Source organism: Antedon bifida, chromosome 3 (genome assembly GCF_963402885.1).
Source record: "Antedon bifida chromosome 3, ecAntBifi1.1, whole genome shotgun sequence".
In the NCBI taxonomy this organism is placed as follows: domain Eukaryota; kingdom Metazoa; phylum Echinodermata; class Crinoidea; order Comatulida; family Antedonidae; genus Antedon; species Antedon bifida.
In genome coordinates, this window is record NC_136228.1 from 11,641,714 (window position 1) to 11,669,663 (window position 27,950).

General features: G+C 33.6%; 2 protein-coding genes across 6 annotated transcripts; one reads left to right on the plus strand and one right to left on the minus strand.

Moving 5' to 3' along the window:
* On the plus strand, positions 1–3,132 carry LOC144838437 (high affinity copper uptake protein 1-like). 4 transcript variants are annotated; one of them, XM_078693791.1, is made up of 4 exons: positions 1–102; positions 1,118–1,220; positions 1,957–2,134; positions 2,371–3,132. In XM_078693791.1, the coding sequence occupies exons 1-4, from the start codon at positions 19–21 to the stop codon at positions 2,567–2,569; spliced, it is 564 nt and encodes a 187-aa protein (XP_078549917.1). In that variant the 5' UTR covers positions 1–18; the 3' UTR covers positions 2,570–3,132. The 4 variants fall into 4 exon arrangements, with proteins under 4 accessions (XP_078549917.1, XP_078549918.1, XP_078549920.1 ...); XM_078693792.1 differs by lacking the exon at positions 1–102 and adding an exon at positions 104–232 and having other exon boundaries at positions 2,371–3,130; XM_078693794.1 differs by lacking the exon at positions 1–102 and adding an exon at positions 718–838 and having other exon boundaries at positions 2,371–3,130.
* Positions 2,984–27,917, minus strand: LOC144836980 (uncharacterized). 2 transcript variants are annotated; one of them, XM_078691945.1, is made up of 9 exons: positions 27,864–27,917; positions 23,666–23,815; positions 8,275–8,376; positions 7,511–7,720; positions 6,381–6,626; positions 5,665–5,916; positions 5,241–5,382; positions 4,906–5,011; positions 2,984–4,638 (listed from the first exon to the last, which is right to left on the minus strand). In XM_078691945.1, the coding sequence occupies exons 3-9, from the start codon at positions 8,351–8,353 to the stop codon at positions 4,612–4,614; spliced, it is 1,062 nt and encodes a 353-aa protein (XP_078548071.1). In that variant the 5' UTR covers positions 8,354–8,376; positions 23,666–23,815; positions 27,864–27,917; the 3' UTR covers positions 2,984–4,611. The 2 variants fall into 2 exon arrangements, with proteins under 2 accessions (XP_078548071.1, XP_078548072.1); XM_078691946.1 differs by lacking the exon at positions 23,666–23,815 and having other exon boundaries at positions 27,864–27,895.
* Positions 27,918–27,950: the final 33 nt, after the last annotated feature.

Below are 27,950 nucleotides of genomic sequence, written 5' to 3' on the forward strand. Positions count from 1 at the left end.
TCATAAGGATTCACTTGAATGAGTTTCAATAGTCAACGATCAAAAGATAATCAGAGAAGCGTGGAAGAACTATGGAACTGTAGACAATTAGGCTTAACAGTGGTAAAAGTAGACTTGACATTACTACTATCGATAAGAAAAATAAATAACGCTATCAGTAGGCCTACGTTAGCGCACATTGTCATGTTTAAATCTCGACAGCTGTACGTTAGTTCACCATATGTAAGCTTGCGTAAGTAAATCATAATAATTGATATTTTGCATACATTCTAAACTGTTGTAGAACCCCTATAAAGAGGACACCTTCTTGACCCATTAGTGTCTCCCTAAATGGTGATCTCTGAATTGGGTTTGTCCGTAGTATTGAACTATAGTTATTCACATGCCATCGTTTGTTTGTGGAAAGTGTATACTTGTGTCTCCATTGAATATGGTTGTCAAAATAGGACTAATTAAAATATAGTAGGCCTAGCCCCATTCGCTTCTAGGGTAGTAAAGAGACCTGAGTTTACCTATTCCTGAATCGAATAGTTATGAGTAATAATATACGAAACAGATAGTTTTAATGTTTGTTCATTGAGAACTGAATCTTGTTCTGACGTGGTGACGTATAATCAGATGACTAAATCCCTACAACAATATCCATATTCCACACCAATCAAAGTTGACATTAGAATGTTTATGTTTAAGTAAGTAACTTGAACTATAAAAGACAATATGTTGGTAGGTTCTGCTTGTGTGTATCGAACAGCTACAGTTCAATTATTAACGTAAGCCCATATGGTGATTTTAGTATTAAGTGTTCAACGGCCTTCGACGATGTCTGCATAACATTTCTGTAAGTACTGTATATGTTCATACTATATTATTATAGGCGTATTGCTGTTATTTTACTTTTAATTATTAAAATAACATAGTTTGCTTATGTAAGTAGTAGTGCTTCCTGTTTATTTTCATACATTTAGTTTGTCAAAATTTTACTTGGTAAAAAGGTAGGCAATGAGCTAAATAGGACATTGGAATTACCATATCCTCTCCAAGGTTTATAAGAACTTTTTTGGCGAAAGACCTCGGATATTTGTTATGTTTTTTCACATTATTCTCCTTATATTTTCAGAAGGAAATTATCTGCACCTTCATCATGCATGACATGTATTTTCACTTCGACGAAACAAGCGATTATTTTCTGTTCAGGCGATGGGAGATAAAACATTTAAGTGGTAAGGTGCCTAAATATGGTCGTGACATGCTTAAATATGGTAGTGATATGACATCATCATGTCCATATATGGGCACATCACATTTATTGTCACATAAAGTTTGATAGTGTAGACAGAGCTTTAGGAGGGGAAATGCTAATGGAACTATTTTAAAAAGTAATTGGGGAGCCTGTAATAATTTCGCCCACATTGGTATAAGCTAAAGTCTTAATCTGTTATTTGTTTGTCATGTATTCACATGTTGATGTATGGTTAACATTCATAAATAGTATACTGTTGTGATTTTATTTACAATTTATAGATACTCATATAAGTTCATTCCCACTATCCAGTGGAAACAGGTTATTTATTTTAGTATTTTATATAGCCGTATCTATCTTTTTTTCTCTCTCTCTTTTGTGGCGCAAACACCACTTTATTCATATTCATATTATCTCATTTCATTACATAAAATCATTTTTGAATTCCGTATTACCTCCTTTTTTCATTAATATTCTTATATTTTGCTATACACTTGACAATGATCATCATTATCATCTATCTCGTTTTAAAATATTTTACAAAGAGAGAACACTTTGTGAATTTTTCATTTGTTTGTTTTCATTTTAGAACCCGGAATATACAATGTATTTATATACAAAATAAAAAGAACTACTTTCTTTGAGATGAAGATTTGTACGAATTATGCAAATGCAACCAAGTGCCATCTTATAATATTGATTTATGTCCTTTTCAGAATTTGTCTTTACATGTTTGTTTGTCTTCGTTGTGGCGTTCATGTATGAGATGATTTTAGTCTGTCGTGAATTAGCACTACATGGTAATATTCAACGAAGACATAATGAGATGGTTAGAAGTAAACCAATGCCATCCGAAAGAACCAGGATGTTGACAGAAGGGCACGGAGTGGAGGAGTACGTTTGTTTTAAACATTTTGTATATTAATAGTGACGTCACCACACTGTAAACGAACCCAGCTTCTCCATTTAAATGTGATTTATGTATTTATTTATTTATTTTAGTTTGTGTCTTTAGGAAATGTGGCCAATGATTACCAATAGTAAATTAACCACTGTCCTATCAGGTAGGTGGTAATTTCCTTTTAGAACAGTCAGAAAATTCTAAACTAACATGATTACTTTTTTTATAGAATTGGTTTTTGTACACCGGCACACATTTGCCAGACGTTTATCCATATCATGGTTGTCATAACCCGCTACTTTCTTATGCTTGTAATAATGACTTTAAATGGTTACCTATGTTTATCGGTGCTTGCTGGCTCAACTTTGGGATACTTTTTCTTTGCCTGGAAAAAGACAGTCATCGTTAATCTAAGTCCAGAAAATTAGTTTCAATATCCTCCATGAAGAAGACGTATTTTGTCGTTGTATCAGTGATCAGTGCTATTATAATTATTAATGTACTATGCAATTAGTCTGGAGTCTTTCTTGGAGGAGATTTTTAATGGTGGATATTGGATCTTGATTAGCTAGAATCGGGGTTATTTTATTCGAATGGCAATCAGACTTATTTCTGATTTATGGATTGGAAAATGTGCGTCACATTTGTACACAGACTTATTGAATTAACATCTCATCCATATGCATAAAATAAAGAACTACAATAATTGGAGGAGTCTAACGGAGAAAACCTAACACCAACTCCACTCTTACTGGCATAGGGTGTGTGCGCAAGAAAAGGGTGAATAAGTATACCTTCTTTATGTCTGAAACAGATTTTACTACGTTGTGGAATAATAGAACACTCATTGGTTATGCCTAATGATATACAGTTATATTATTTTGGTATGTAATAGCAACTAAAATAAATATGCATGTACTTTTTTTAAATATAGTATTTTTAATATGCAAACTTCTATTCTATCAATATTTACAAAAGCTTACATTAAAATAATATACAGATAAAAGAGCTTAATGGTTTGCTTTTTTTGTAAACAACTAATGTTTTTTACTATATAAAAGGTTACTTTTAAAAACAAATGAGACAACAAAAAAGCTTGATTCCCACTCTGACGCAAAGCAAGTGATTTAACCAATCACAAGCGATAGATTATTCGAACTGTCGTTCTTTATTGTCAACTCGTTTGCGTTGCGTCTTAATGAAAACCAAATTTACAATCTTCTTTTTTAGGATAACCAGAGAAAAACACCAAATATTCATTTATATAACATCATTTTAGTGATGAATTAGCAAGTTTTAAATATATTTTTTACTTTACAATTAATTATACGTCACAACTGTTACTTTGCAATTTAAGATACATAGACATAGCAACGATACGAAATATCCGAATGGTGGAATTATAGGTTGATCAAACACAGTCCAGTTCAACAGCTTATATTTAGGGCCTGTAGCGAACTGATATACTGAAAATACAAACGCTGAGCATAGGCTATTAAATGGGAATATGCGCTGTTTGGTCCCCTGTATGCAAATTATCGTCCATGTGTACGGCTGTACATATTACAGTCAAAAGTATGTTATCAACTCATCAAAAACGTTGAGTTGAATCATTAAAATTACCAATAATTGAAAAAGACTTATCAGCTTCAATCATCATCATAATATAAACAGAGAAACGAAAAACATAAAATAGTCTTCAACGATATTGAGACCAACATAAACTAATATAAAACGAAATCCAAATAAGAATAAATTATTAAAATGGTATATTATTAAATATATATAAAATCTGATAAATTCAATGATAAAGATACATATACTGTACTCTTTTTACAGGTTGCTTTGTACAGGCCAATCAACATCGAAATATGTCGTCGTATTTGTCATCTAGCTCTATATTTTATAAAATAGCTTAAACGAAATTACATTCATTATTATTTTCATTCATTTCGTTAAAACATTATACAAATATGTAAATGCAGTATTTTTTATATAAACTTTAATACAAAATAAATTACCGTCGTCATGGGGCGAACACCACGTAAAATATTGCACGGTGCCCCTTTTTAACCCCCCCCCCCCCCCCCCCCAAAAAAATAAATAAAAATAGGTATAAATTTAATATTCTTTGTTCTGCGTGAAACTTTTCGACTTTCAAGAATATTGTATGACAGGAAAGATTGACTGCGCTATTGAATAAGGCGGAGACTGTGAATTATTTCAATAACATGGGCCTTGGACTAGATTTTTTGGGTGGAAGCCAGACTTTCTTCCTACGAAATATCGAGAGAGAATGATCTGTAGACGACCATCGAATTTTCTCTACCATGGAAAAAAGGCTGGCCTGCGAATGTTGCTTTCGCAAAAAGAGAAATGAAATTCATTTTCAAAATGCTGAGCGTGCATTATAACCATTAAAAAGTGAGGTGAACATTTCATCAGTCATATCAAAATACCAACACAGGATTCAAAATTTGGTCGAAGCTTTACAACCCTATAAAAAACATAATTATATTTCAGTGAAACGGTTAAGATACAATTCACAAAATGTTTCTATAACTTTTGTACAGACGTCGTGATTGACGTCTGCTTGCTTGCTAACAATTCAAAAGACGACTGGACAGAGAACACTAAACTAGTATTAGTTGATAGTGCTATGCGGATTTGTTATACATGTGAATACTTTTTTAACAACCTCTGCCTACTCAAAATTACATATATAGTATGTGAGTGAAAAACATAAACCACAAAATACTCCTACCTTACGCTCATTTAATGAGCTGGACGAGGGCTGATGTTTCATTTGTGGAGAATGTGTCGACTGTCTAAACATAATGGATGCCTGTGTATTGTTTGACGAAAATCCTCTGAAAAAAAATATAGTTAAAGTTGGTTTATAGGGGGTGCTATACTTTACACACGTTTTATTTAATTCTGAATGTTAAATGTTATATCTATTAATATTAGTGTGTTATTCTTTATAAATATGTCGGGTTATTATACACTCAATTTCTGGATCCGTTGCATTGATTTCTTAGGCCTACTAGTAGGCCTACCATATTATGTTTGATCCATTCTCTCCGTTATTGTGCTTACCTTTGACTGTATGCAAATTTCCTCTTGTTTGTGCGTGTCCTGATTTGACACAGACATACTATTAGTAAAGTTGTAGTGGGTGTCCCCAGTACGATTATATAGACTCCCAGTTCTAGCTTTTGTTCAAATGTCCATGAAGAATCTGGAAAAAACAGTAGGCACTATAAATAAGTTATATTGATTTATTTGATAAATTTTCACTTGAAATAGTTAATGATGACAGCTTTTTTATGATAAATAGTGAAACATATTATATCGATTTGACGGAAGAATGTGATTAGAAGGTGGTTTAATATTTGACGACTGGATCGGATCATGAAGGAACAGAGGTCTATAGATTGCGAGTGAATATAGGATGAGTAAATTGCTTGATGAATGGAGAGAATGTTTTTATGTAACAAACAAATTCTTTTTGTAAACTTGCCTTTTTCATAGTAACAGAGCTTTATACTTTTCACCTTATAACTTTCCTGAAATCTCATTATTTCAATTGATGTATCACTGCCCTCTATCGTTGGGCATGACTCATCTCTATTAGACAGCAGGTAAAAGGGCGGTGTGAGGCTTGGTGGCGTCGAAGCCTTTGTAGAATTCACCTCTCTACAACATCTGTCCATAACGATACCCGTTGACCATGATGACAATTCAAAAGTGTGATATTCATTAAATAATGTGTCTGAAAATAGAAACGGTTGCTGTTTCAATATTTAATGACTTGTTTACATATTATTGAATTCACATTAAGTTAAAGTTGACATGTGTTACAGTGCTTATGTGTAAGCTTTTCTGAAATCATGGAGTAAAGAATCATGGAGAAATATTAGTCTCCATTACAGGTTTTTGTCCTGTTTCCTGTAGACGTGTTGTCTTGTACTTCTTTTTCAGTTTATGGGTATAGAAGATAGTTGTTGACAGTGACACGTGGTAATTTTTTATTTCATACTTTTTACTTCATTTAAGTATATTTTTATGATTTTTTTGGTTTGTGTGAAGAAAATAAAAAATACTCATATCTTAAATATATTCGTAGTGACACTCAGAGATTCAAAGCGTTTATTTGCTGCCAACTGTGGGTCACTATTTGTTTCAGAAAAGACACTTAATTGTGCAAATAGTTAATACGATATTCTAAATAATTACCTCTGTAAAAATTATCCGGACAAATTGTATCTACATCAACATCAATACTTAGAAAAACAATAAAGCAATAGTTTTCGTGGCTCCAGGCAAACCGTTTGCGATACTCGTCTGTTTTCCATGTACAAAAGTGCAGTTCTTGTACGGTGCCGCTATATTGTATGTAAGAGAAATGTGGCGCCTCTGAAACATCTATATCAGTTAAAGTTGATGTATTTGAAAGACTAAGAGAAGCTTTTTTCCAAGGATCTTAAAAAAGAAAAGTAAACGAAACGATTTTGTGTTACTGAGAATTCTTTTTTAAAAAACAATGTGTGCTCAATATTACTGTGAGATCGTGAACAAAAAAATATTTCCAAAGGCTTTAATTTACTCAGTACAGTTAGGATTGTAAGATGTCGAAATCCGACAAAGCAGGAAAGTGCACCTTACATCAATTAATTTGGTCGCATCTTTGCCAACTGTACTTAATCACCGCACTGATTGTAACTGATTGCTTGAATACATTGGCTTATACGTTAAATCGTTTTGATAACATTTGTCGTGAGTAGACAATTTCAGCAAATAGACAATCTAAATAGACAATATGGACTGGACTTTGTAGTGATACATCTACTTTCATTTTGTGTTGTTTTTTAGTAAAGAATTTCAAGTTAATTATGCATGGTAACTAGTGTGTTTAGTTCAAATCAAAGTTACAAATTAAATATAATTTAAACAGCTGACAGGCATGAATTTCAGATATTTAGCTAAATGAATTTGGCTTTTGAAGTTTAAACAGGATTTTCTCTTAAAATGGTCAAATAAAGAAAAAACATTCTGCATTCAGAATCTGTTCAAGCCAATGCAGAAGATCGTTAAACAAACATAACATTTGTTTGTTGGCACAAAAATTAATATGATTTTACTGAGTAATTTGAATTATTCTCTCGCTGATAAGAGAAAATGCAAAACAAAAATTATGAAACATTGGGGGAAACTGCAGATCGATAGTTCTTGCAATATATGATCAATAGATATGTTTTGGCTGCACCTGGCCTTTAGATCCTTGAAGGTTTGCGTGAGAACAAATGATTATCGTTTTAATACAGAAACTGAGAAAATCCTAGCAATTGTAATAACTGATACGATACCTTTGCATCCGCTTATTGGCATCGGTAAAGCATCTAGTAATAAGGTATTATTCACAGAAATATCATCATCAGCAGCAGCTAATTTTAATCCGTTTAATTGTAGCTTTGTTGTTGTGCTATATAATTTGCCAATAACAGGTGATAATGTAAAGGAATTAGAGTCTGGATTGATCTTATTACTGGCAGTAGAAAGCTTACAAGATAATGCAACTGCAAAAAGATAATAATATAGATACATAATGATATTACATTAGTTTTCATCTATACATTAGAATTCTAAGTTTTCCAATGATGATACATACGACAATATTTGCCTAGTATCATAGGAATATTCAGTATTTGTCACATGTGGTGTCTGTATTACGGAACTTCCCTATAATACTGGAGAAATCTAGATACAGTACCGGAAATCGGGTGGAAATTAACTTTTAGATTGCGAAGAAAAATATTCGAATTGGAGAAAAGTTTGAAATGGTGATAATTGTGGTGGTTGAATCTTTCCGACAGTTAATTTAGCATTATTTCTAGCCCAAAAAAGTTCAAAACTAGTTTCTATTTTGCAATAGCATTGCAGATGGGCAAAGATGAGAAAGGTGCCTGCTAAAACAAATCAAAGTACCAATGGAAAAATGTTACAATATACAGGTCTCCCTATGGAGACGATGATATATGATGTCACTGCCATATTTTGGCATATTACTACCATACTTTTTTGTCAAAACTGGTTTGATAGTGTAGACAGAGCTTAAGATTTGATTACTCACATAGAAACGTCCACAACATCCATGTTTTACACATCTTGCAACTGTGATACATCTTTGTTCCTATAAGATTTTCATACATTGCTTACAGGCAGTTTTACATTTCTATATGAAAAAAAAATCGTTATATACAATTTAAAATATAAGAAGAAACAAGGTCATACACATGCTGCAGTCGCGTGCGCAAATTTGAGTTAGTGCTTACCGACCGACCGACATAGTGAGCTGTAGAGTCTAAAAAACAGGATGGAAAATTCACTGTAGGAGATCCAATTGTTGTTTGTTTTTTACTAACATTAAAACGCTACTGTATGTTCCTCTCTTTTTAATCACCAATGGTCTCGGTTGACGTAGCGCCTACAACACGATATTGTTCAATATTGCCAATCCAATTTGAAGTCTTGATTGATTCATTATTTCATTTTTTCGTGTTTTTTTTTTATAGACCGATAATTATTTATGAAAATCATTTAATATTTATTCATGTGTCTTTTCAAATAGTTGGTAAAAGGTTTTCTATCGAATTCCTCTGATAGTATTGAATTCGAAACATCAATTGTATACCGAAGCGGTATAATTACACTATAAAACATACGATACGCCTCAATACTCATGTGAATTCTTATAACATCGCTGGACTTAATAATTACACGTGTATCTAGAAGCTAATCACATTGAATGTGAATCATTATTTTATGATATAGTTAAAGGCAAAGAAGACATTGGGGAATATAACAACATTACCACATATGCCTAGCCTACTCACAGTACCATTATAACATTTGTATACCTAGTAATGTTCAAGGCAGGCAAATTCTTCAATTCTCATTAATATATAGTTCATTCAATGAATTTGAACGCTTTCTGCACAAGAGGTTTATTTGTTATTATACAGTAGAATCTTCGAAGACACATTCGCGACCCAACAAATGCCTCTTTAATAGTGATGCCCCTTAAAATAATTCCAGGTAACTTATAGACTTAGACTTACTGACCAATGTACTTTTTGTTTCTTTTAAAAACCTTTATTAAAGAAAACAATTTGGTAAGCTTGTAAATGTTGAACTTGTTTGCTATTTTAATACATATTAAAATATCTTTATTGGTACATTTTGGTCTTTTGGCAACATAGAGTGCATTTTGTTGTTTGATTTATAATATAAAATATAGAATTTACTCTGCATAATAATTTGTAACTTTACACTGGAAGATTGATACGATTTATACATGGGGGTGTAGATTACTACTTATGTTAATTGAAAAATACGTTTGACTATCTTTTCATTTTGCATCTTTCAATTCACACAAGATGCCAGAATATAACAGACTATGAAATACGATTTTACTGTGGCGGAAAAAAGCTCCCACATGAGCTCCACACATGGCAAATAAACACGTTTAAAACCTAAACGTGTCTTTGTAATTGTTCCACATTCAACACGTCACTTATGTGTTTAGTTGGATACAGACTACATGTTTAGAATTTAGAACCTAAACATGTTTAAGGCTAAATATGTGGAAAGAGTGGTGTGGTGATGTGTAAGATCTAAACACTATTTTTACAGTGCAAGTAAAATAATCTCTTGACATTTGTTTTGTTATTCTCATTATTCCAGATTCAGTTTACTTTATTTCAGTATCTTGTCATTATAATATGTAGGCCCTATCTTTGCCGTCTGGAGTATCTCCTCACTCTCGTCAATCCCATCATAAACGTTAGCTCTATACTATAAATAAGTTTAGCACATTTAAATAAACAAATTGTGTGTGAACCCTGGTTAACAAGTTTAAATCAGACAACAACAGATTAATTATTTCTTAACCAAATTGCCTCATTTACCGTTTAGGTTTACAGACATGGATCATTTCGAATTTATTATGACATAAAACACCCTGAAATGTCCTTATTGGGTACAGTTTCTGTAGAGTAAACCTCCTCAATGAATAAATTATACTTTCCTGGCATACGGTAAGCCAGGTTTACACTACATTAAGTGTGGTTACCACTAGGACGCAACACAACGACGTATTGACGCAAAGTGCTGTATTTCGTAATCACAAGTGGGAACCGACGACGCAACAGTGCTACAAACATCGCAGGTTTGATTTCACGCAGGCGGGGGCAAACACAATTATTGGAAGGGCATTTTCTTACGTTGCGTCGGTTGTGCTACGTTACGTTTACTGTTAAGGGAGCGGATAGAAAAGATTTAAGCTGATCCGAATGATTTTCACGTTTGAACGCAACACACGTTGACTGTATTGAATTCCGATAAATTAAAGCATGTAAACATATCTATGGTTGTACTGGTATACAACAAGCCAATGTGAAAATGCTATGCTTATTGTTTAATTTGATTTGATTTGATTTCGATAGGCCTGCTTCTCGTGATAGGACATTTGATGAATGAAACGGATTCAAAAGATAGGCCTAACTGTAGGGATGGACTTGAGCGATGGGTTTCAAATTGTAATCTACGAACTTCTGTTAGTTTTGGTTTATTTTTAATTATATATACAGGCCTAATTTATATTTTAATAGCTTATGATATGCTTCACCGTAGGCCTACTAACAGAGTTTTTGTACAATATACTGACATACTGACACGTACGAATAAGATTAATACAGTATTATGTAATCAAACAAACAAAAACAGATAGATATATTTGTAAAACTAAAGCAAATGTCATTGACATTTTTCCGCATCAACTCATAATGAAATTAAATGTTAACAGATATGGAGATCAGACATATCAGACATTGATTTATGAACATCCTTACTTTTTAATTTCAAAGTATTAGAGAGGCTTTCTGAAAACACACACTTAGGTTTTTATTTCTGCAGTTTGTTCAACCAACATTATTTTCAGTCAATTTGCAACTATTATAATTAGGTGCCTAATATATTTATCGTTATATTCTTTGTATTGTATGGTAATAAACCAAACACTTAATAGTAATACAATTAAATAAATATAGGTCGTGCATCTTCCAGTGAACCCAGTGTAACAGTTTTGTAGTCATGTGACAAACAGCCTCCAGTGGATCCTATCTAGGGATAAAAATCAAACCATGAAAAACTGTAATCAAAACTTTGTTTGTTTTAAAATACCCTTCAGTTTAATACATCATAACCTGTTATCATAATTCGTTGAGAAGAGTTTGGTGGAATCATAGTCAACTATTTACTATGGTGGAATATTGCGTAAACCATTATGAACAACTAAGCGATCACGAGTGTGTTTTTAGTCTACAGCTCACTGTCGGTCGGTTGGTCGGTAAACACAAACTTGAGCACGCGACTGCAACCATTTATATGGCCTTGTTTTTTTTTGTTCGTAATGTATTACTGAAGTACATGCCACAAGAGTGTACCAAAAGCTTTTTTTTATAAATATTAGGCCGATTCACCGGTTTGAACCCTATGTTTTATTGTATGCATAACCAACTGCAAATTGAAAGAAAATGAGCTATATTCTGTTGTTATTAAACTGACATATCTCCCGTGGTCGTTTTTAGCGTTCCATTATTGGTTTAGAAATAATATTTGCTTTCTAAGATCCATCAGAAGTTGATCGCCTCTGGCAAAGGTTCAATGTAAAGGTTAATCGATCGAAATAACGATTATCTGTGAATCAGATATTTTTACAAGATTAATGTGTTGACATAGTATCTGAAGAGAAAACATGGAACGTGATAGAGGCATATTCCAAATAGAATGAACTTTCAAACACACGTTAAAGATAAATGTTAAATGTATTTATTCTGGTCAATTAATAAACTGAGGCAATTCAGATTAGCCCTCCACGGCAGCAAGCAGTGTAGCACCGCCTACCAGATAAGCACACCGGGCGATCCCCTACCTACTCTTTTGGAATGGTGTACCAAGTTCTCTAACGTGCACTATGTACACGGAATGAACGGCTTTACATCCCATCCGAAGGACGAGGCAATGCCAGTAAAGCATCCTGCCTAAGGATGCAATCAGTATGGTAGAGATTGGCTCGAACCCATGCATAAAGATATATTGTTTGAATGAAAAAAAAAATCACTTTTGTTGAATTTAAATATTTGATTTAAATAACGATTATCGTTGAATCGTGTGGCGTGGACATACAATTTTGTGATTATGGAAAGGTATATTCCAAACAGAATGGAATTGTAAACCAAAGCCTAAGTATTCATTCTCTAAAAATAAAAAAAAACGTTGGAGTGCCTATTATAACGGCTATTTTATTAAAAATAATTTTTTATTTTGGTAGGCATATTTTACTACTTAAGTAGTATACGATTATATTACTAGAAATTGTAATTAAGATGCATGAAACTCGCCATTCCAACCAATATCCTAACAAAGGCAAATTGTCTTGTTCTAACTGATATCCATTGATAAAAGAAAAGGAAATTGATAACACAAACAAACTAATTTCAGAACTAAAATTAGCAAGTAGAACATGGTCCGTCCTACGCTAAGTAACAAATTGAACCTAAACGCTGTTGATTGTAATTTACGATAGCACTTTGTTCCCGGTTCACGTTAGATTGTAAGATAATGCTCAAAATATTGGACAATTGCCGTTGACATTAGATATTGCATTGACAATTGCGTAGTACGCATGTGCACTTTTGCAGTTCTGTAAAGTAACGTTTGCAAGAATCGGAAACTAAAATAGTGGTGTTTTGTTTAAACAAAAAAACATGTCAACCGGATGGGTATGAGAATCATTTTTTCATGGCATGATAAGACAGGAAACTATAGGATTATTCGACGAAAGAGGCAACAAAAGAGGAACGGGATCAATGTAACAAGAACCAAAGACGGCAGAAAAATTAATGGCAGTTAGAATAATCACCTGTGATACGTTTGCTGGAAAACATTTAAAGGGGAATTAATAGCTTAAGATATAATCACAAAATGACAGCTGTTACTATAATTATAGAAATCAAATGGTAAACAGCGCGTGATATGAATCGAAATAAGAAGTCCTTGAGTACATCTTCAAGTACAACCCAACGTTTACACGCGCGTAACCCACCAAATTATCATTTTTTGGACGCGCTTGCTAGCATTAAACTAAACTATGATGTTTTCACTTGCCTTCTTCCAAACTTATCCTAATTAAAACTTACCTAAGTTGTTTTTTCACACCGATAAATTAAAGATACATGATACAGGAGCTTTAATCGTAAACATATCCAAACACCTACGCTTGATTTGGATAGGTTTCCACAATAGATTCTGCCAAAGGCAAATCTGCTACTTCTCATTATAGCATAAACAATGACAAGAAATGTTTGTTTCTGTGTAAATAATGGACATAACACTGATAATCAACACACGATTCACCTTCACTACCAAGGATAGCCTATATGTAAATAATAAGTTAATTAATTTTTATTGAAATGCTCTCAGATTGTGTAGAATAAAGATTACAAGAAATTCCACAATTCAGAATACCGTACCAGATTATATCTAGGCCTACTGTATCTCTATTGAATTCTGTAATACAGTGACGCATACATGTCAAATGTGATGCCTGTATTATTTAAGGTTAGATTAGGCTTACATGCGATAAATGCACACTGTATCACAGAATGTGCCTATAATATACTACTGTACAACTTATAGATACAATACCGAGCATGGGTTAATAATCACGGAAATCACAGCATCACATTTTAATCAACTAATGTACTTTTTTATGAAACAAACAATGCCTCATATTATATCTATGAATGTACAATATGCACAATAGTTTTTCAAATCTGTGCTTAGCTTTTCAATATAATGAGTGCATTGGACTTTTATCTAGTTTCAACTCAAATTTGTTTGGCGCCATAAGCACATTCTACGCAGACAATAGCACTATATAAAACAATGTACAGACAACAGTATTAAATTAGGCACCACACTAAATTTCAACAATTCTATTTAAACAACGTTGTTGTATCTATATATAAATTTACGTAAGGGCAAAATTCGGTAAATCGCGCGTTATTTCTAGAATGTTTACTCGATGGTATGTAAAGTTGGTTATAATCTCGGTACTGATTTTAACCACCTGATGTAACCCTGTTTAATAATTAAATTGAGTTAGATAATTAGTTATTGACAATTAAAACGAATTTAGGTTCAACGATTTGCCCCAAATAAATCGTGTTATACACTGTCTAATGGATTTCTTCTTGAAAAATACCTACACACAATAATACGAGGATGCTTCGCATTTCCCTATCTCCTCCTACGATAATTGATTTTAATACCTGAAACCGGTTGAACAGCTCGAGTACAGTATCATAATGTTGAAGACAGGCCGATTTTAAAAAATGTGTTTTAAAATTTCAATTAGGCCTACATACTATAATAATTGTAGAAGCGGCTGGTAGTTGAGGCTGTTTGAGGCTACTTTAGTCAGGTTAATAAAGGGTACTTATTGGTCACATTCAAATATTTATATTTAAAAAAAAACATCGGTGGAATCTGTGGAAGCCTTATATGTAAGTTATATTATTGACTAAAAGGCACAAGTTCTCGGTACTGTATACTACAAGTTATGGCAGAGTTTTTGTACGATTGACACAGTGACGCAACATGAATTCTTTATCATGGTGGAATTATTATACAAGACATTTTTGGTGTCTATGGAAAACGAAATACAGGACCGAGAATTAGCATAAAAAACTAGAGCGTCGATAAAAACGAAAACATGTAGACATATAAGTATATTATCATACATAGGTTACAAATTTGAAAAACGCAGTAAAAACGTATTCAGGTTTTATCATACCTAGTCGTGCTACTCTTGTAAATACACGTATGGGACGCACACATATCCCAATTTCTTTCTACAAATGAGAGTATGCCTTCAAGGAAGGATGAACTATATGAAGAGCCACATTGTCGCAAAAACGTTATGTTTTGTATACTAATTAATGAAATGCAACCATAAACAAACGCTAATTTTGAAGACATAGAACGTCATTTGCATACAGCAGACAATCGTCTCTTGACATAATTCTCTAACATGGATTGTGATCCATTAAAGCTACAAGAGATTTGTAATGATAATGATGATAATGTCAACGTACATGCACGACAAACGCAACATTGTATGTATAAAATGTAATTTCCGAAATATCTGACCTCAGCTTTCGATCGCCTTAGGTCTATATCTTTTTTAAATACTAAAAGTCTGCTCTTTTATCACCCAACATTCAGATCACCAGCCGTTTAAATAATGTGACTGGCTGTACACACAGCGGCTGTGGATATAGTCACGACCTTTAAAATTACATAAGGATTTAATGAATAATGATAAAACCTAATTGGTTTATGCATACTCGACCTAAATATGTACGTATGTAACAATCATAATGCATAATTAACAACTGGAGCTGTATAGATGTATTACATATTGTATCAGTTTTATACACATTGGTGTTAGGCATGTGTGTTCACTATGTGATGTGATTATTAAGATTGAACTGAACAGCCGAATCGATTACTAAAAAACACCAAATAAGGACAAATTGAGAGTTTATTTATTCTGCCTGGCGCTTTCGGAGCAAAAACATTGGTTCAGATTCATAACAGTATATCAACAATATGTAAAAGCAAAATTACAAGACAAATTAAATCGAAGACCAAAATATTTATACAGTAAATCAATTAAAGTGCATGTTTGTTACTTCTTATGACCATTTACACAAAACGCGGACAAATTATTATCAATGTATTGTGCGAGTTTTCTCAATGCGGCTAAGATGTGGTTGCTGCTCAATGCAGGAAGAAGATGTACCTCTCCTTGCTCAAGCAGGAAGACACTATAACAAGGCCAACAGCCATAAGTCGCGTGCTAAAACGCATAGTGATACCGGACCGACAGACAGACCGACAGACCGACAGACCGACCGACCAACATAGTGAACTATAGAGTCGCGTCCACGCGACTAAAAACTGGGGTGAGCAGAAGCTAAAGAGAAAATTAAATAAATAGCAACAAACAATAAAAATCAATAGCAATAATTTCAACATTCTATCTCTAAATCTTTTCCTGATAACCTAATTCTTACTCGATGCGGTGGAAATCACATTGCATTTATAGCTCATAAATTATGACAGTAGTTTATATGATGCTGTTGAGCAACGACAAAGTATTGTAAATATAAGGCACAGATTTGCTAATTAAACCTAATGAATATGCGTTGCATTGGTAGAGCTGTAAAACGAAGAATTCTAATTCTACTAATTTTTAGAAAATGCTTAAAATTGTTCTAACCTAAATAGATCAATATAAAAGAAGGAAGATCCAGAGACAAACAAATGAAACATGCAAGGAAAAGACTGGAAATTAGGCATACGCCTAACTACGTACATATCAGGGAAGTAGAAAACAGTGATGAAGTGATGAAGACTGAATTGAATTGAAATATTTTATTTATACTGCGCGACTTCTTCATTCAAAGACTGGTCTCCCAGAGGGCCCAGTTATAATCAGTGGCTGTCATGTACTAGTACTCGTCTCGAAAGATGTACTAGGTTCTTTAAAGTGCACATGTGTACACTGGACCTACGGTTTATAGTCCTTATCCGAGAAGACTGATAAGAAAATTAACTACGTGAGCCTAATATATACTTGTTGAGAGGAACAAAATGGTACCGAACCATTCTACTATATATTCGAAATAGGACTAGTATTGTAATAACTTGGTTGAAAACACTGTTGAAAAATATGTTAGAGTTAGAGTAGAGTGTTAAAGGAAGGCAATATACTTAAATTAAAAACACCCACAAAACAACTAAAATAGAAAATTCGACAGCTTGGATTCGAAGCAATAAATTGAAGAAAACATTGAAGAATAAATAACAGTAGAAGATCATTCATCAGTGAACTTAATCTAGAATGCGCAGCATGTCCACTTAATTTAAAACGAAGTTGTCGCAGTTTTAATTAGGAAACGATGAATGCGAAAATACAAGGATAATGCGTAAACAAGTCAATATATAAGTATTTTTAAATGTCATGATTGTTATGGGTTGTCATTATATTTCTGCAATGCATCATGTCTTTGGATATACAGCAACTGCATGCTTTTTAGATACATTTTATACCTTGAATTCAGCGAAAAATATGGTTTTTTTTTTAACGAAACCGATTCTTCGGTGCGTTGTTGCAAACCAGTCTTTAATATTAGTAGGAAGCTTCCGAGTTGCGACGACTGAGGACCGACTACCGACCATGGACCGACGACCGACCGACGACCTAGGTCTGTTCAATTGATGTGTCGTATATAGGCCGTCGTCTGGACTAGAAACACCACCAAAGTGAGGTCGAAGTGAGAACACACTTCCCAATATTTTCGCATGCTTACAATATGAAGAAGAAGTTTGGTCTTCGGTTACGCAACTCGAAATCCCTATTATAAATAATAAGTAATTGTGATTACTGTGATTAATGATAACTTAAAAGGGTTCTAATCCGAAGGTGAATAGGTAGATTTACAGTAATACTAATATTTATTTATAGCAAATTATAGATGAAACATATCTACTACTTTAAAACGCGAAATTTATTATCAATTCTATTATAGGGAGTTAAAGTAAAGTGTTTTGGGTCGATTTCTGTGTGACTGCAGAGTAACGTGCTAGATTCCAACCAATACTAGACATGGGGATGTGTATCCGAGACAATAGGTTATCCGCAGAATCACATACCATATATATTCGAATAAACGCTCCGGTGTTTATTGTTCAGGTGACTTTTATTCAAGGAGGCGTTTATTAGGAGGAGGCGATAGATATATGAAAAAATACAACACAATTTAAATTTATATTAAGAAGATAAAAAATGTTATCAAAATGCTTGGTAAATTGTAGATCATGTCAAACAATGAATTATAGTACTAAAGGTTCCGTGGCGTTTATTCTGGGGGGGGGGGGAATAATTAGAAATGATTTTCTAATGGGGGGGGGGGGGAGGCGTGATTACTCAAAAGTAGGGGTTTATTTAAAGCAAGGCTTTTATTCAAAGCGGGCGTTTATTTGAAAAAAATACGGGGTAATCTTATAATAATGCTATAAAGAATGTACCGATTGCGTCATTTCTTCCCCTGATGTTTTTCACTGTTCCAGACACAAACGCAGGTATCTATCTATGGCTTTCCTGCTGCGATTTACACATAACAATGTTCTAATCTAATTTTCTTGAGAGTTAACCATTAGTGGTACTACCATATAGATAAAATAAAATCACGTTGCTTTAATACATGAACATAGCCGGTGGCACTTAAAACGAATACTTATAAATCGTGCACCTGCTATGTATTGAACCAACATCAACTTTAAAAGCATTTTCTATGGAATGATAGAAGAATTGTGAATAATACAATGTTTAATGGTTAGTTTATCGATTCGCTATAATTTCACCGGTAACATGTTGCAGTCAAATACGAATAAAACGTATGGTTTAAATCTATATCATTAAACGTACACGGGCTCTCAAAATGTTTGTGTATTTTGTGGGCAAACCCTTCTTTGATCATCGCCTCCAATCGTTTACGCATGGCAAACCATTTTACGACTACCTCCAAGTTATACGTATGCAAAAACCGTTTGATCCCCACCACCAGTTTTTCGAATGGCAAACCCTTTGTGCATCTCCTCCAGGTTTTTACGTATGGAAAACCTTTTGAGCACCATCGCCACTTTATACGTATGGCAAACCGTTTGAGCACCACCTCTAGTTCTGTTTTACGTATGGAAAACCGTTTGAGCACCACCTCTAGTTCTGTTTTACGTATGGCAAACCGTTTGAGCACCACCTTTAGTTCTGTTTTACGTATGGCAAACCGTTGAGCACTACCTCTAATTCTGCTTTTACGTATAGCAAACCGTTGAGCACCACCTCTAATTCTGCTTTTACGTATAGCAAACCGTTGAGCACCACCTCTAGTTCTGCTTTTACGTATGGCAAACCGTTGAGCACCACCTCTAGTTCTGTTTTACGTATGGCAAACCGTTTGAGCACCACCTTTAGTTCTGTTTTACGTATGGCAACCCGTTTGAGCACCACCTCTAGTTCTGTTTTTACGTATGGCAAACCGTTTGAGCACCACCTCTAGTTCTGTTTTTACGTATGGCAAACCATTTGATCACAACTCCCAAGTTTTTACGTATGGCAATCCGTTTGAGCACCATCTCTAGTTCTGTTTTTACGTATTGCAAACCGTTTGAGAACCACCTCCAGTTCTGTTTTTACGTATGGAAAACCGTTTAAGCACCACCTCTGGTTCTGTTTTTAAGTATGGCAAACCGTTTGAGCACCATCTCTAGTTCTGTTTTGACGTATGGAAAACCTTTTGAGCATCACTTCCACTTTGTACGTATGGCAAACCGTATTTCGAAAACTTTAGAAAGCTGAAAGGTATTCATTAGGGATCTACCTATCTACTTCACGTCAGCTTGTTATAACATTAATCAATGACGGAATGATATATTGTAGTTACAGAATGATGAAAGAAAACATTAAACGTAACAGATAAAATAAATGCGTCGGTCGTGACCGCAATAAAATTACTTAAAGTACTCAAGCTAATGGTGACTACAGTTAATAGGATAAGGTTCACACAAGATTAAACAAAGAATTACATTAGTAAAAAGAAAAAAAAAACTATGTGATTATATTGTTTATCAACTGATGCCCACCTTGACGTTACTTTATTGTTGAAATGACAACAGTCTCATAAATGACCTGGTCGCCGTTGCGTTCTAGTGGGAACTAAGCTTAAGAAGCATGAGGTAGTTTTCATTCCGCATAGGCCTACATGTAATTATTGGTTCTCACTAGAGACGTAACACAAGGACGTAACGCAACGTAAGTGAGTTGACCAATCACAATGTGATGGATTATTCGTCGCTTGTGATTGGTCAACACGTTTGCGTTACGTCCTAGTGGAAACCAAGCTTAAAGAAACGCATTTGTCAATTTCCTTTCAAAAGATGGGCGCCAGTATTAATCAAGTATATATATTTAATGTGTAATCTAACCGAATGACGTCAAAGACAGATTTCTTTTCTTTTTTGTATGATTTTGAAAAAATTAGATTATTTGACAGAAAAAGGCATACTTAAAACTAATGTTTGTATCTACTTTGAATCTCTACGATGTAAATATATTCATTAAGGTTACACTCATTTTCGATTAGCTATTTAAACAGAAAGCAATTGAATTGGAATGCGTATTATTAATTTTACGCTGATGCAACAGCAGCGCATAGTACTGTAGGCTTGAACAAAATTAAATATAATAGAAATGCGTGTTTGTTATACTGACAGGACGATGGTAATTTCTTCATAATAAATGTTAAAATAAAACAATATAACTTGAGTTTTTAATGCAACAAATGATTATCTGCGCATGCGTATAAACCTGTAGGGCCGATATAAACGAAATCTCACTACGTTAATAATAATTAAATCGACAACATCATACAGAGTAAAGGTATAATATTTCCTTGTTTTCACACAAAGTCAGTAGGGTTCTACTACTAGGATTCAAACAGTACAGAATATTATTCTGTCATAATAAAATCTCTACTATTTTGTCACGCTTCTTCACAACAAGCTAAACAAATAGTCAAATTGGCAGTTAATATCATAATCAAAACTACGAGTGAAATTAAAGGAATGACCAAAATACAGTCCATAGCAATATGTTTGTAATAAAGAGAAGTATAAGTTCTCAAATATCTGTAATAAATGAGCCTCGTGCGGTTGTATCGTATTGATTTATAATAATGATTTATGAACTTGTATAATTTGTGCGTTAAGAAAATATCGGTACATAATATTACATACGGTTTTCGATCATTAAATGCACATTATATTGTATAACATTATATTGTACAATAATGCAAAGAAATATATAAATAATGTAATTCACATTAAATGTATATTGTAGATGTGAAGAAAGTATCATTAGGCTTATATTTTGTATTGGTAATCGAATAGATGACTATATCTGGCATTTCTACACATTTCTTATGCGTTACATTAGGCATACTAAACGCAAAGACAGGTATTAGGCTATCACCACGTTTATGGGATGTATTACAGAGCCTCATTACTATGCTTCTTTTATACGTTGCACCAAATAATTCCAGCCATCAATCATATCATCAGCAAGCTCTTCACATTACATATCTATCTTCGAGCGTGATAGGCCTACGTAACACGTGAGTAGGCTTACTGATTGATAAAGCCCAGATAGATACCTCCTCCAGAGATGTTTGTGTTATCGATAGGTACTTCTGGTGTATCCAATATCAAACAATAATTTGTGACTTTAAAAGCAATGCTGTAATATATTATTTTACAATTTTGTTTCGTTGCCTTGATCATCGCTTTATGCATACCTAACAAAATGATGCAATGCTAATGGAGTTTTTGAATATTACCATCACACGTTGAAACACATTTATTGTACAGGAATGTAGGCCTATAAAAATAATGTAATAATTTTATTTTCAAAATCGAACATTCCCTGATTCGAATAATACAGAAGGTAATTTCAGGCACCCGATTCTCTGTCCACGTGGACAGAGAATCGGGTGCCTGTTCTCCAGTCTGGTGTGTAAATTTTATAATACAGTGTGTTTCACATCTGTCTCATGAAAGGTTAGGTTAAAGCAGGGAAGAGTTAGGTGTCATATGTGTTTCACATGTGATTCTGTATCACGGAATTTGCCTATGATCTATACAAATTATTTGAAGTAAATGAAGTAACGATATTCGGTTAGTTAACCACGGGTTGGTGCTCATTTTCAAGAAGGTGTGCTTAACAACGATTGTTTCCATAAATGTCACAACATCGCTTGGTTAAAAAATCTCGGTACGCTGGTGCCTTCTGGGTAATAAATGTAATTTTTAATCACTGACCCTAAGTATCATTACAACAGAAAGATTATGTAATTGTTTTCATACATTGATTTATAATATTTTAAAAGGATTTGCTTGATTTTAAATTGGTCACACGCATTTTTTCCAAGAATAATATTTTTGCAGTATTGAGAACAGACAATAGAAGAATCGATTAAAAGAGTAAGGATTTGTTAGATGGAGAGAGGCATTCAATAAAGAGGAAGTCCGGATAACCAAGATTTTAAATATGCTAAGAAAATACCATTAGGGCCAAGGTAAAGAGTGAGTCATAAACTACATAATCAACAAATAAAATAATGTTATAGTCAAAATAAGAAACGGTTATTTTTTTCAAATAAAAACACAGAATTGAGAGAAGTAAAGGCTTTTAAAAATGTTAATCATTTATCTCTATGGTAAATGTACTTGTTATAGTTTCTACAGCAATGATAATTGCTTTATAAATTGGTAGTATTGATTAAAGACGATATACGACCAATTGGAGTGGAAAGGATTACAGACCAAAAAGAGAAAGTTAGTTGAGTGACGATTTAAAGAACAGAGTAAGAACCGATTTATAACTGTAGATGTTAAAAGGAGTATAGTTTGCTAAGAATGCAACAAAGTACAACTTACTTGAGGGAGTGTGGAAGGAGGTTGGAAATCATTGTTCCTATTTTTAGTCGCATGCAACGCGACTCTACAGCTCACTATGTCGGTCGGTTGGTCGGTCGGTCGGTAAACACTAACCTGAGCACGCGACTGCAGCCATGTATATGGCCTTGTTGTTTCTATAGTTAGTTTATTTACTCAAGAAGAAGAAGAGTTGTGGTTGCTGGACCACGGAGCTTGAAAAGCATTTGAGACGAAGTAAAAGTGATTTCTTCAGGTGGAACACTATGACGATTAATTACTCCACAAACTTTCTGATTCCACCAAGACCTATTTCTCACATTCACATATTGTGCATAATTAACCGATTAAAGAGATTGGCAGATTCTTAAATTATATTTTAATTTTAAAATTGTAATTGTGATGTAATGTAATGTAATGTATGAGTTCTTTGTAGCTCCATTCCAACGAATGGATCATTGCTGCTGCTCTGGCGCTGGGGACTCGGATGTTACTTTTCAAGTACATGCTTCTCCCTCAAGGGTCACGTCAAGTCAGTGCAGCCAATTAAGGCGCTCTCTCATCTCGACAGACGTACTGTACTATACGGTAGGTAGTTTCTTTAGTGCACATGGTCATTTTGTGTACACTGAACCTACGGGTTATAGTCCTTCCGCGAAGACTTGTTCTACCACCAGAACAATGTATCGAGTGAGTCTCGAACCCTCTTGTATAAATATTATTACTCCTCAGATTTTGTACTACACTAAATTGAATTGTATAACGCTAACCGTCGTACTACATGGAAATATATATATATCGAGAGTACAGAAAATAAAATAAAAATTAATTTGTCAACTTACGTGTTATATGCGGTACACCTAGATTCATATATCCAAAGATACAATGATTTTTGTAACACCAACTCAACACAATTATGTGGGTTCGATACCGTCGGAATTCAGCAAATATAAATACCAATTTGATCAATTGTCTTTGATACAGATGTAGGTCTACATTGACGACGAAATAGCCAGATGTAAAAAATAATATCAAACTATTGTATGCGTTCTCACTGCACGTATATAGGTCGCATACACGCTTGTCATATAAACAGAAACGGTTCAATATCCAATGAACATGTTAATTGATAAAAGATTGTCACTGCAACGCGTTCATTCGATACCTGAGAAACGAAACCTCAACGTGTGTAAACGCACGAGCCTGAATTATTAAACTAGTTGCCTTCCGCGATTTATCAGACGATTACATTTCATCCCACCGAAACACAGCGATGGGATTGGATGGTTAACACTGAAATGAAATCCTGGCATCGCTAACTGGTCACCTCGGATGATTGACGCGGTATATTTTAAGCCTCACTTAACAGCGCGAGTCAAACTAAATTTGGTCGGATAATAATAAACAAAATAGAATTCGCCTTCTTTCATTTGACATTTTCTTAATATTAACGTAAGTGGGCGATCAACCAGCTTATATCAAAAGCAGAAAATGCCAGCCCTACATGATTTTGTTAATAGAATCATCTATCTATACTTGTACTTATAGCTGTTAATGGCTGTCCATTTATCACGCTGTTTCCTATTAACTTTAATTTATAGCACAATATTTCTTAACTTTGCTAAATGTAAACTATTTTATCGTAGCACTATTAAGCGGTGCAGTGTCACAACGATAATTGGATAATTGAAAAACAGATTTTTTTTTCCTGTGGTTCTACCATTATATAAAATATGGCGGGGGAATAAAATATTATGGACTAAGTAGAGGACATTATTTATTATGTTCGATTGGCTAAGTGACTGTCACAATAACTGTTTTCTAGAAATCAGAATTTTATCAAATTAGAAAATAAGATATACAGTAAAAGGGGGTACATTCGGGACTCAAAAGAGTGTCCCCTTAATAGAGAGGGAGTGACCGTGTTTAAATCATGGAGGTATTCATTTTATACTTCAATGTTTAAACCATATATTGACCTCCACAGGAAAGTTCCCCCTTAAATAGATGATGTCAACTGAATATGGGTATCCAAAAGGAAGGAGTCTATTGTATCTGTATTAAAATATTATATTATGTTCATCTTAATCTTTTTCTCAATTTTAAACATTGGAAAGTTACGTTTAGTTATTTCAGACGTTAAAATTGAAAAGGTGATATTTTTTTAATGCAGGTTAAATTTAAATTGAAGATGAGTATCATTTTACTTCTTATTTGCCAATATTACGATGAAGCGAGAATGCGTTTTATTCAACGATATTACTACTTTCAACCATATAGGTCTAGTAATGTTCGTTAAAAATGTTCTTTATTATTACTGCTGAAACACCAACAAACATATTTTTAGTTATTGTTTGATATTCTAAAACTGTCTATATAAATAATCCTAAATTCTGAAATGTGGATAAAGTAAAGTGAATTCTTCTCTTGTTCATAGGCCCACAGCTTAGAATTCATATTCTAACACCATTCATAACACGTTGTAAATATAGGTTAGCAATCTGTTGGATCAAACGCATTAAAAATGCTGAACCGTTCAATATTGCACTTCCTATGTTAATTAATACCGCTGTATAAAATATCATATCAAGTATTCCGATATGTGTATTGCGTGTCAGAGTTGGATAATTTTAACTCCCCTGGGCGAAACGAATGAATTGTATACACTACCTGATCAAAATGTATTTTGTATGTAATAACTGTATTGCCATTCTTATGTAACACAATTTTATTGCTCAAATTTTCAATTTAATCTGTAATGATTTATTTTAATACGATTCCCATGCGGAAACGTGGTTCACTTTTTTGTTTATAGGTGTTGTGATATTTGAGAGGGCGCTCTTAGTATAGTCATGGGATGGGAATTTTGCTGATTTGCAGGCCAAATCGACTGCTTTGGTGAGAGATTTAGCTCCTTGGACTATAACGTAGTTTGGGGAGCTCCTGATCGACACGCCTAAAAAGACTCGATGCATACAATATGAAACTAAAGTTACATTGGAACGAATGCCAAAAAGTGTTTCCGTGTAGGCCAACATCCATGTGCAGTCTTGTCAACTTTTCTGAAAAGGTCATACAATTAAAATTACATGTATCTGCTTCAACCATGAAGGTAAAAATGTACCTCCATGCTTCAACGCTATCGAAAAATAAGTGGGGTTACTATCAATGTTGTGGGAAGTGTTTATATCCTATAATTAAAAATATAGGCCTAGATTGTAAAACCGGAGCTACCCTTTAAGCTTCAATTTTCACCTTGGGTATGTTTCAGCGTTGACACCACATTCGGAAAACACCTTAAATAATGGGCAAATAATATAACCTAAATTCGTTTTGTCAATAACTAATTATCTAACAAGGCTTAATTTGTTATACTGATTTGGAATTCATTAGATGAACCAAACTTGAATAAAATGTTTAAAAAAGAATTTAATTTGATTCAAGACTGGGTTTAATTTAAGGAAGTAAATGACGTTCTATCCAGAATAAACATCGTTTTCGTCATGTTTTTTTCATAGGCCCTCAGTATATATATGTAGATAAATGATAATGAAATATTATATATAATTTTAACTATGCAAATAATAATGATAGTAATTAGATAACAGTACCTTATACATCAATTCATTATTTTTATCTTTTACACTGCATGTCTAAAGTACATGTAGATATCGACGTTGGAAATAATAATAAATAATTACTTTCTAATTCTATAAAATTGGCAAATAACGATTTTATTAAGCATATCGTGAATAGACGTCATCATTAACCCATGGAGGTATAAAAACCATGGTTAAACTCGAATGTCTTCGTCACGATTAATAATAATGCGGATCCCTAGAGTGTAACCATCATATTCATTTAGAGACCATGGGACATAATTGTTATCTTCCCGGGTTCCCCAATACCATGTCGGGAATGATAGAGTACATCGAACACACGCAAGTGAAGTGTTTATATACATAACACGTTGACTCCAAACATTGAGTACTTGGTTACGTGTATCTATATATATAAATTTACGAAAAATTCGGTAAATCACGCCTTACTTCTAGAGTTTTTACTCGCTGGTATATAAAGTTGGTTCATACTTTCGGTACTGATTTTAACCACCTAATTTAAATTTAGATAATCAGTTATTGACAATTAAAACGAATTTAGATTCAACGATTTGCCCAAATAGGGGTGTTTTCCTATCGTGGTATACACTGTCTAATGGATGTCCTCCTAGAAAAATACCCGCACACAATAATACGAGAATGCTTTGCATTTCCTATCTCCTCCTACGATAACTGTTTTTAATAGCTAAAAACTGGTTGAACAGCTCGAGTACAGCATCATAATGTTGAAGACAGGCCGATTTTCTTTAAAAAAAAACTATTTTGAGTTTGAGTTTATACAAATGTATTGATTTGCGATGAATGGAACATTCCAAATTATTTGGTTTAACCATGGGGGTATACCTATCCAAGTAGATACATTTATGGGCCCTTAGATAATAAACTTAAAACCTTAAGATATAGTATTGCAATACTATAGAATATTGTAAATACCTATTAACCACTTTTGGTCGCCATTTGAATCGCAAATTTCTTACTGTGAGTGTTGGTACTGTTAGATATAATATAAACATATTATTATACAAATAAACTGTATTACTGTGAGTGTGGGAGGCCCTACAGATTATAAACACATAATATACAAATAAACTATATTACTGACAGTTGCTTCTCAACGTTTGTATTAATTAATAATTTTAAACAATATAAACGTCGTAGTGGTGTATCGTCACATGTACTTTACTATTTCAATCGACTATGTCAGGGACAGTTTTAACAAAGTATTAAATCGCAAATGTTTTACTGTATTTAGTGGTATATTATTACTAGGCCTATGTATGTACATGAGCGTTATGTAGGCGCGCCTATACGACGAGTGAATACAACTATACAACAAACAATAATAATGACATGGTGTAATTTGGTGTACCGGTAAGTATCATTATGAATTTAGTATCAGTAAAAATAGTACATTACTTACACTTCTGAAGCAAGTAAGACCACGCCTGTCCTGGCCAAAATCAGTCATCGCGCCATTCCACAAAATGAAAAGAAACACTTGCAAAGG

Coding starts and splice junctions, on each gene's coding strand:
- LOC144838437 (XM_078693791.1), top strand. CDS start 19: ATGAGTTTCAATAGTCAACGATCAAAAGATAATCAGAGAAGCGTGGAA. Junction 103..1,117: donor GACAATTAGGCTTAACAGTG/GTAAAAGTAGAC, acceptor TTATATTTTCAG/AAGGAAATTATCTGCACCTT. Junction 1,221..1,956: donor GGAGATAAAACATTTAAGTG/GTAAGGTGCCTA, acceptor TGTCCTTTTCAG/AATTTGTCTTTACATGTTTG.
- LOC144836980 (XM_078691945.1), bottom strand. CDS start 8,353: ATGTATGAAAATCTTATAGGAACAAAGATGTATCACAGTTGCAAGATG. Junction 5,383..5,664: donor GCTCTGTTACTATGAAAAAG/GCAAGTTTACAA, acceptor TGTTTTTTCCAG/ATTCTTCATGGACATTTGAA. Junction 4,639..4,905: donor GCTCATTAAATGAGCGTAAG/GTAGGAGTATTT, acceptor TGTTTTTTATAG/GGTTGTAAAGCTTCGACCAA.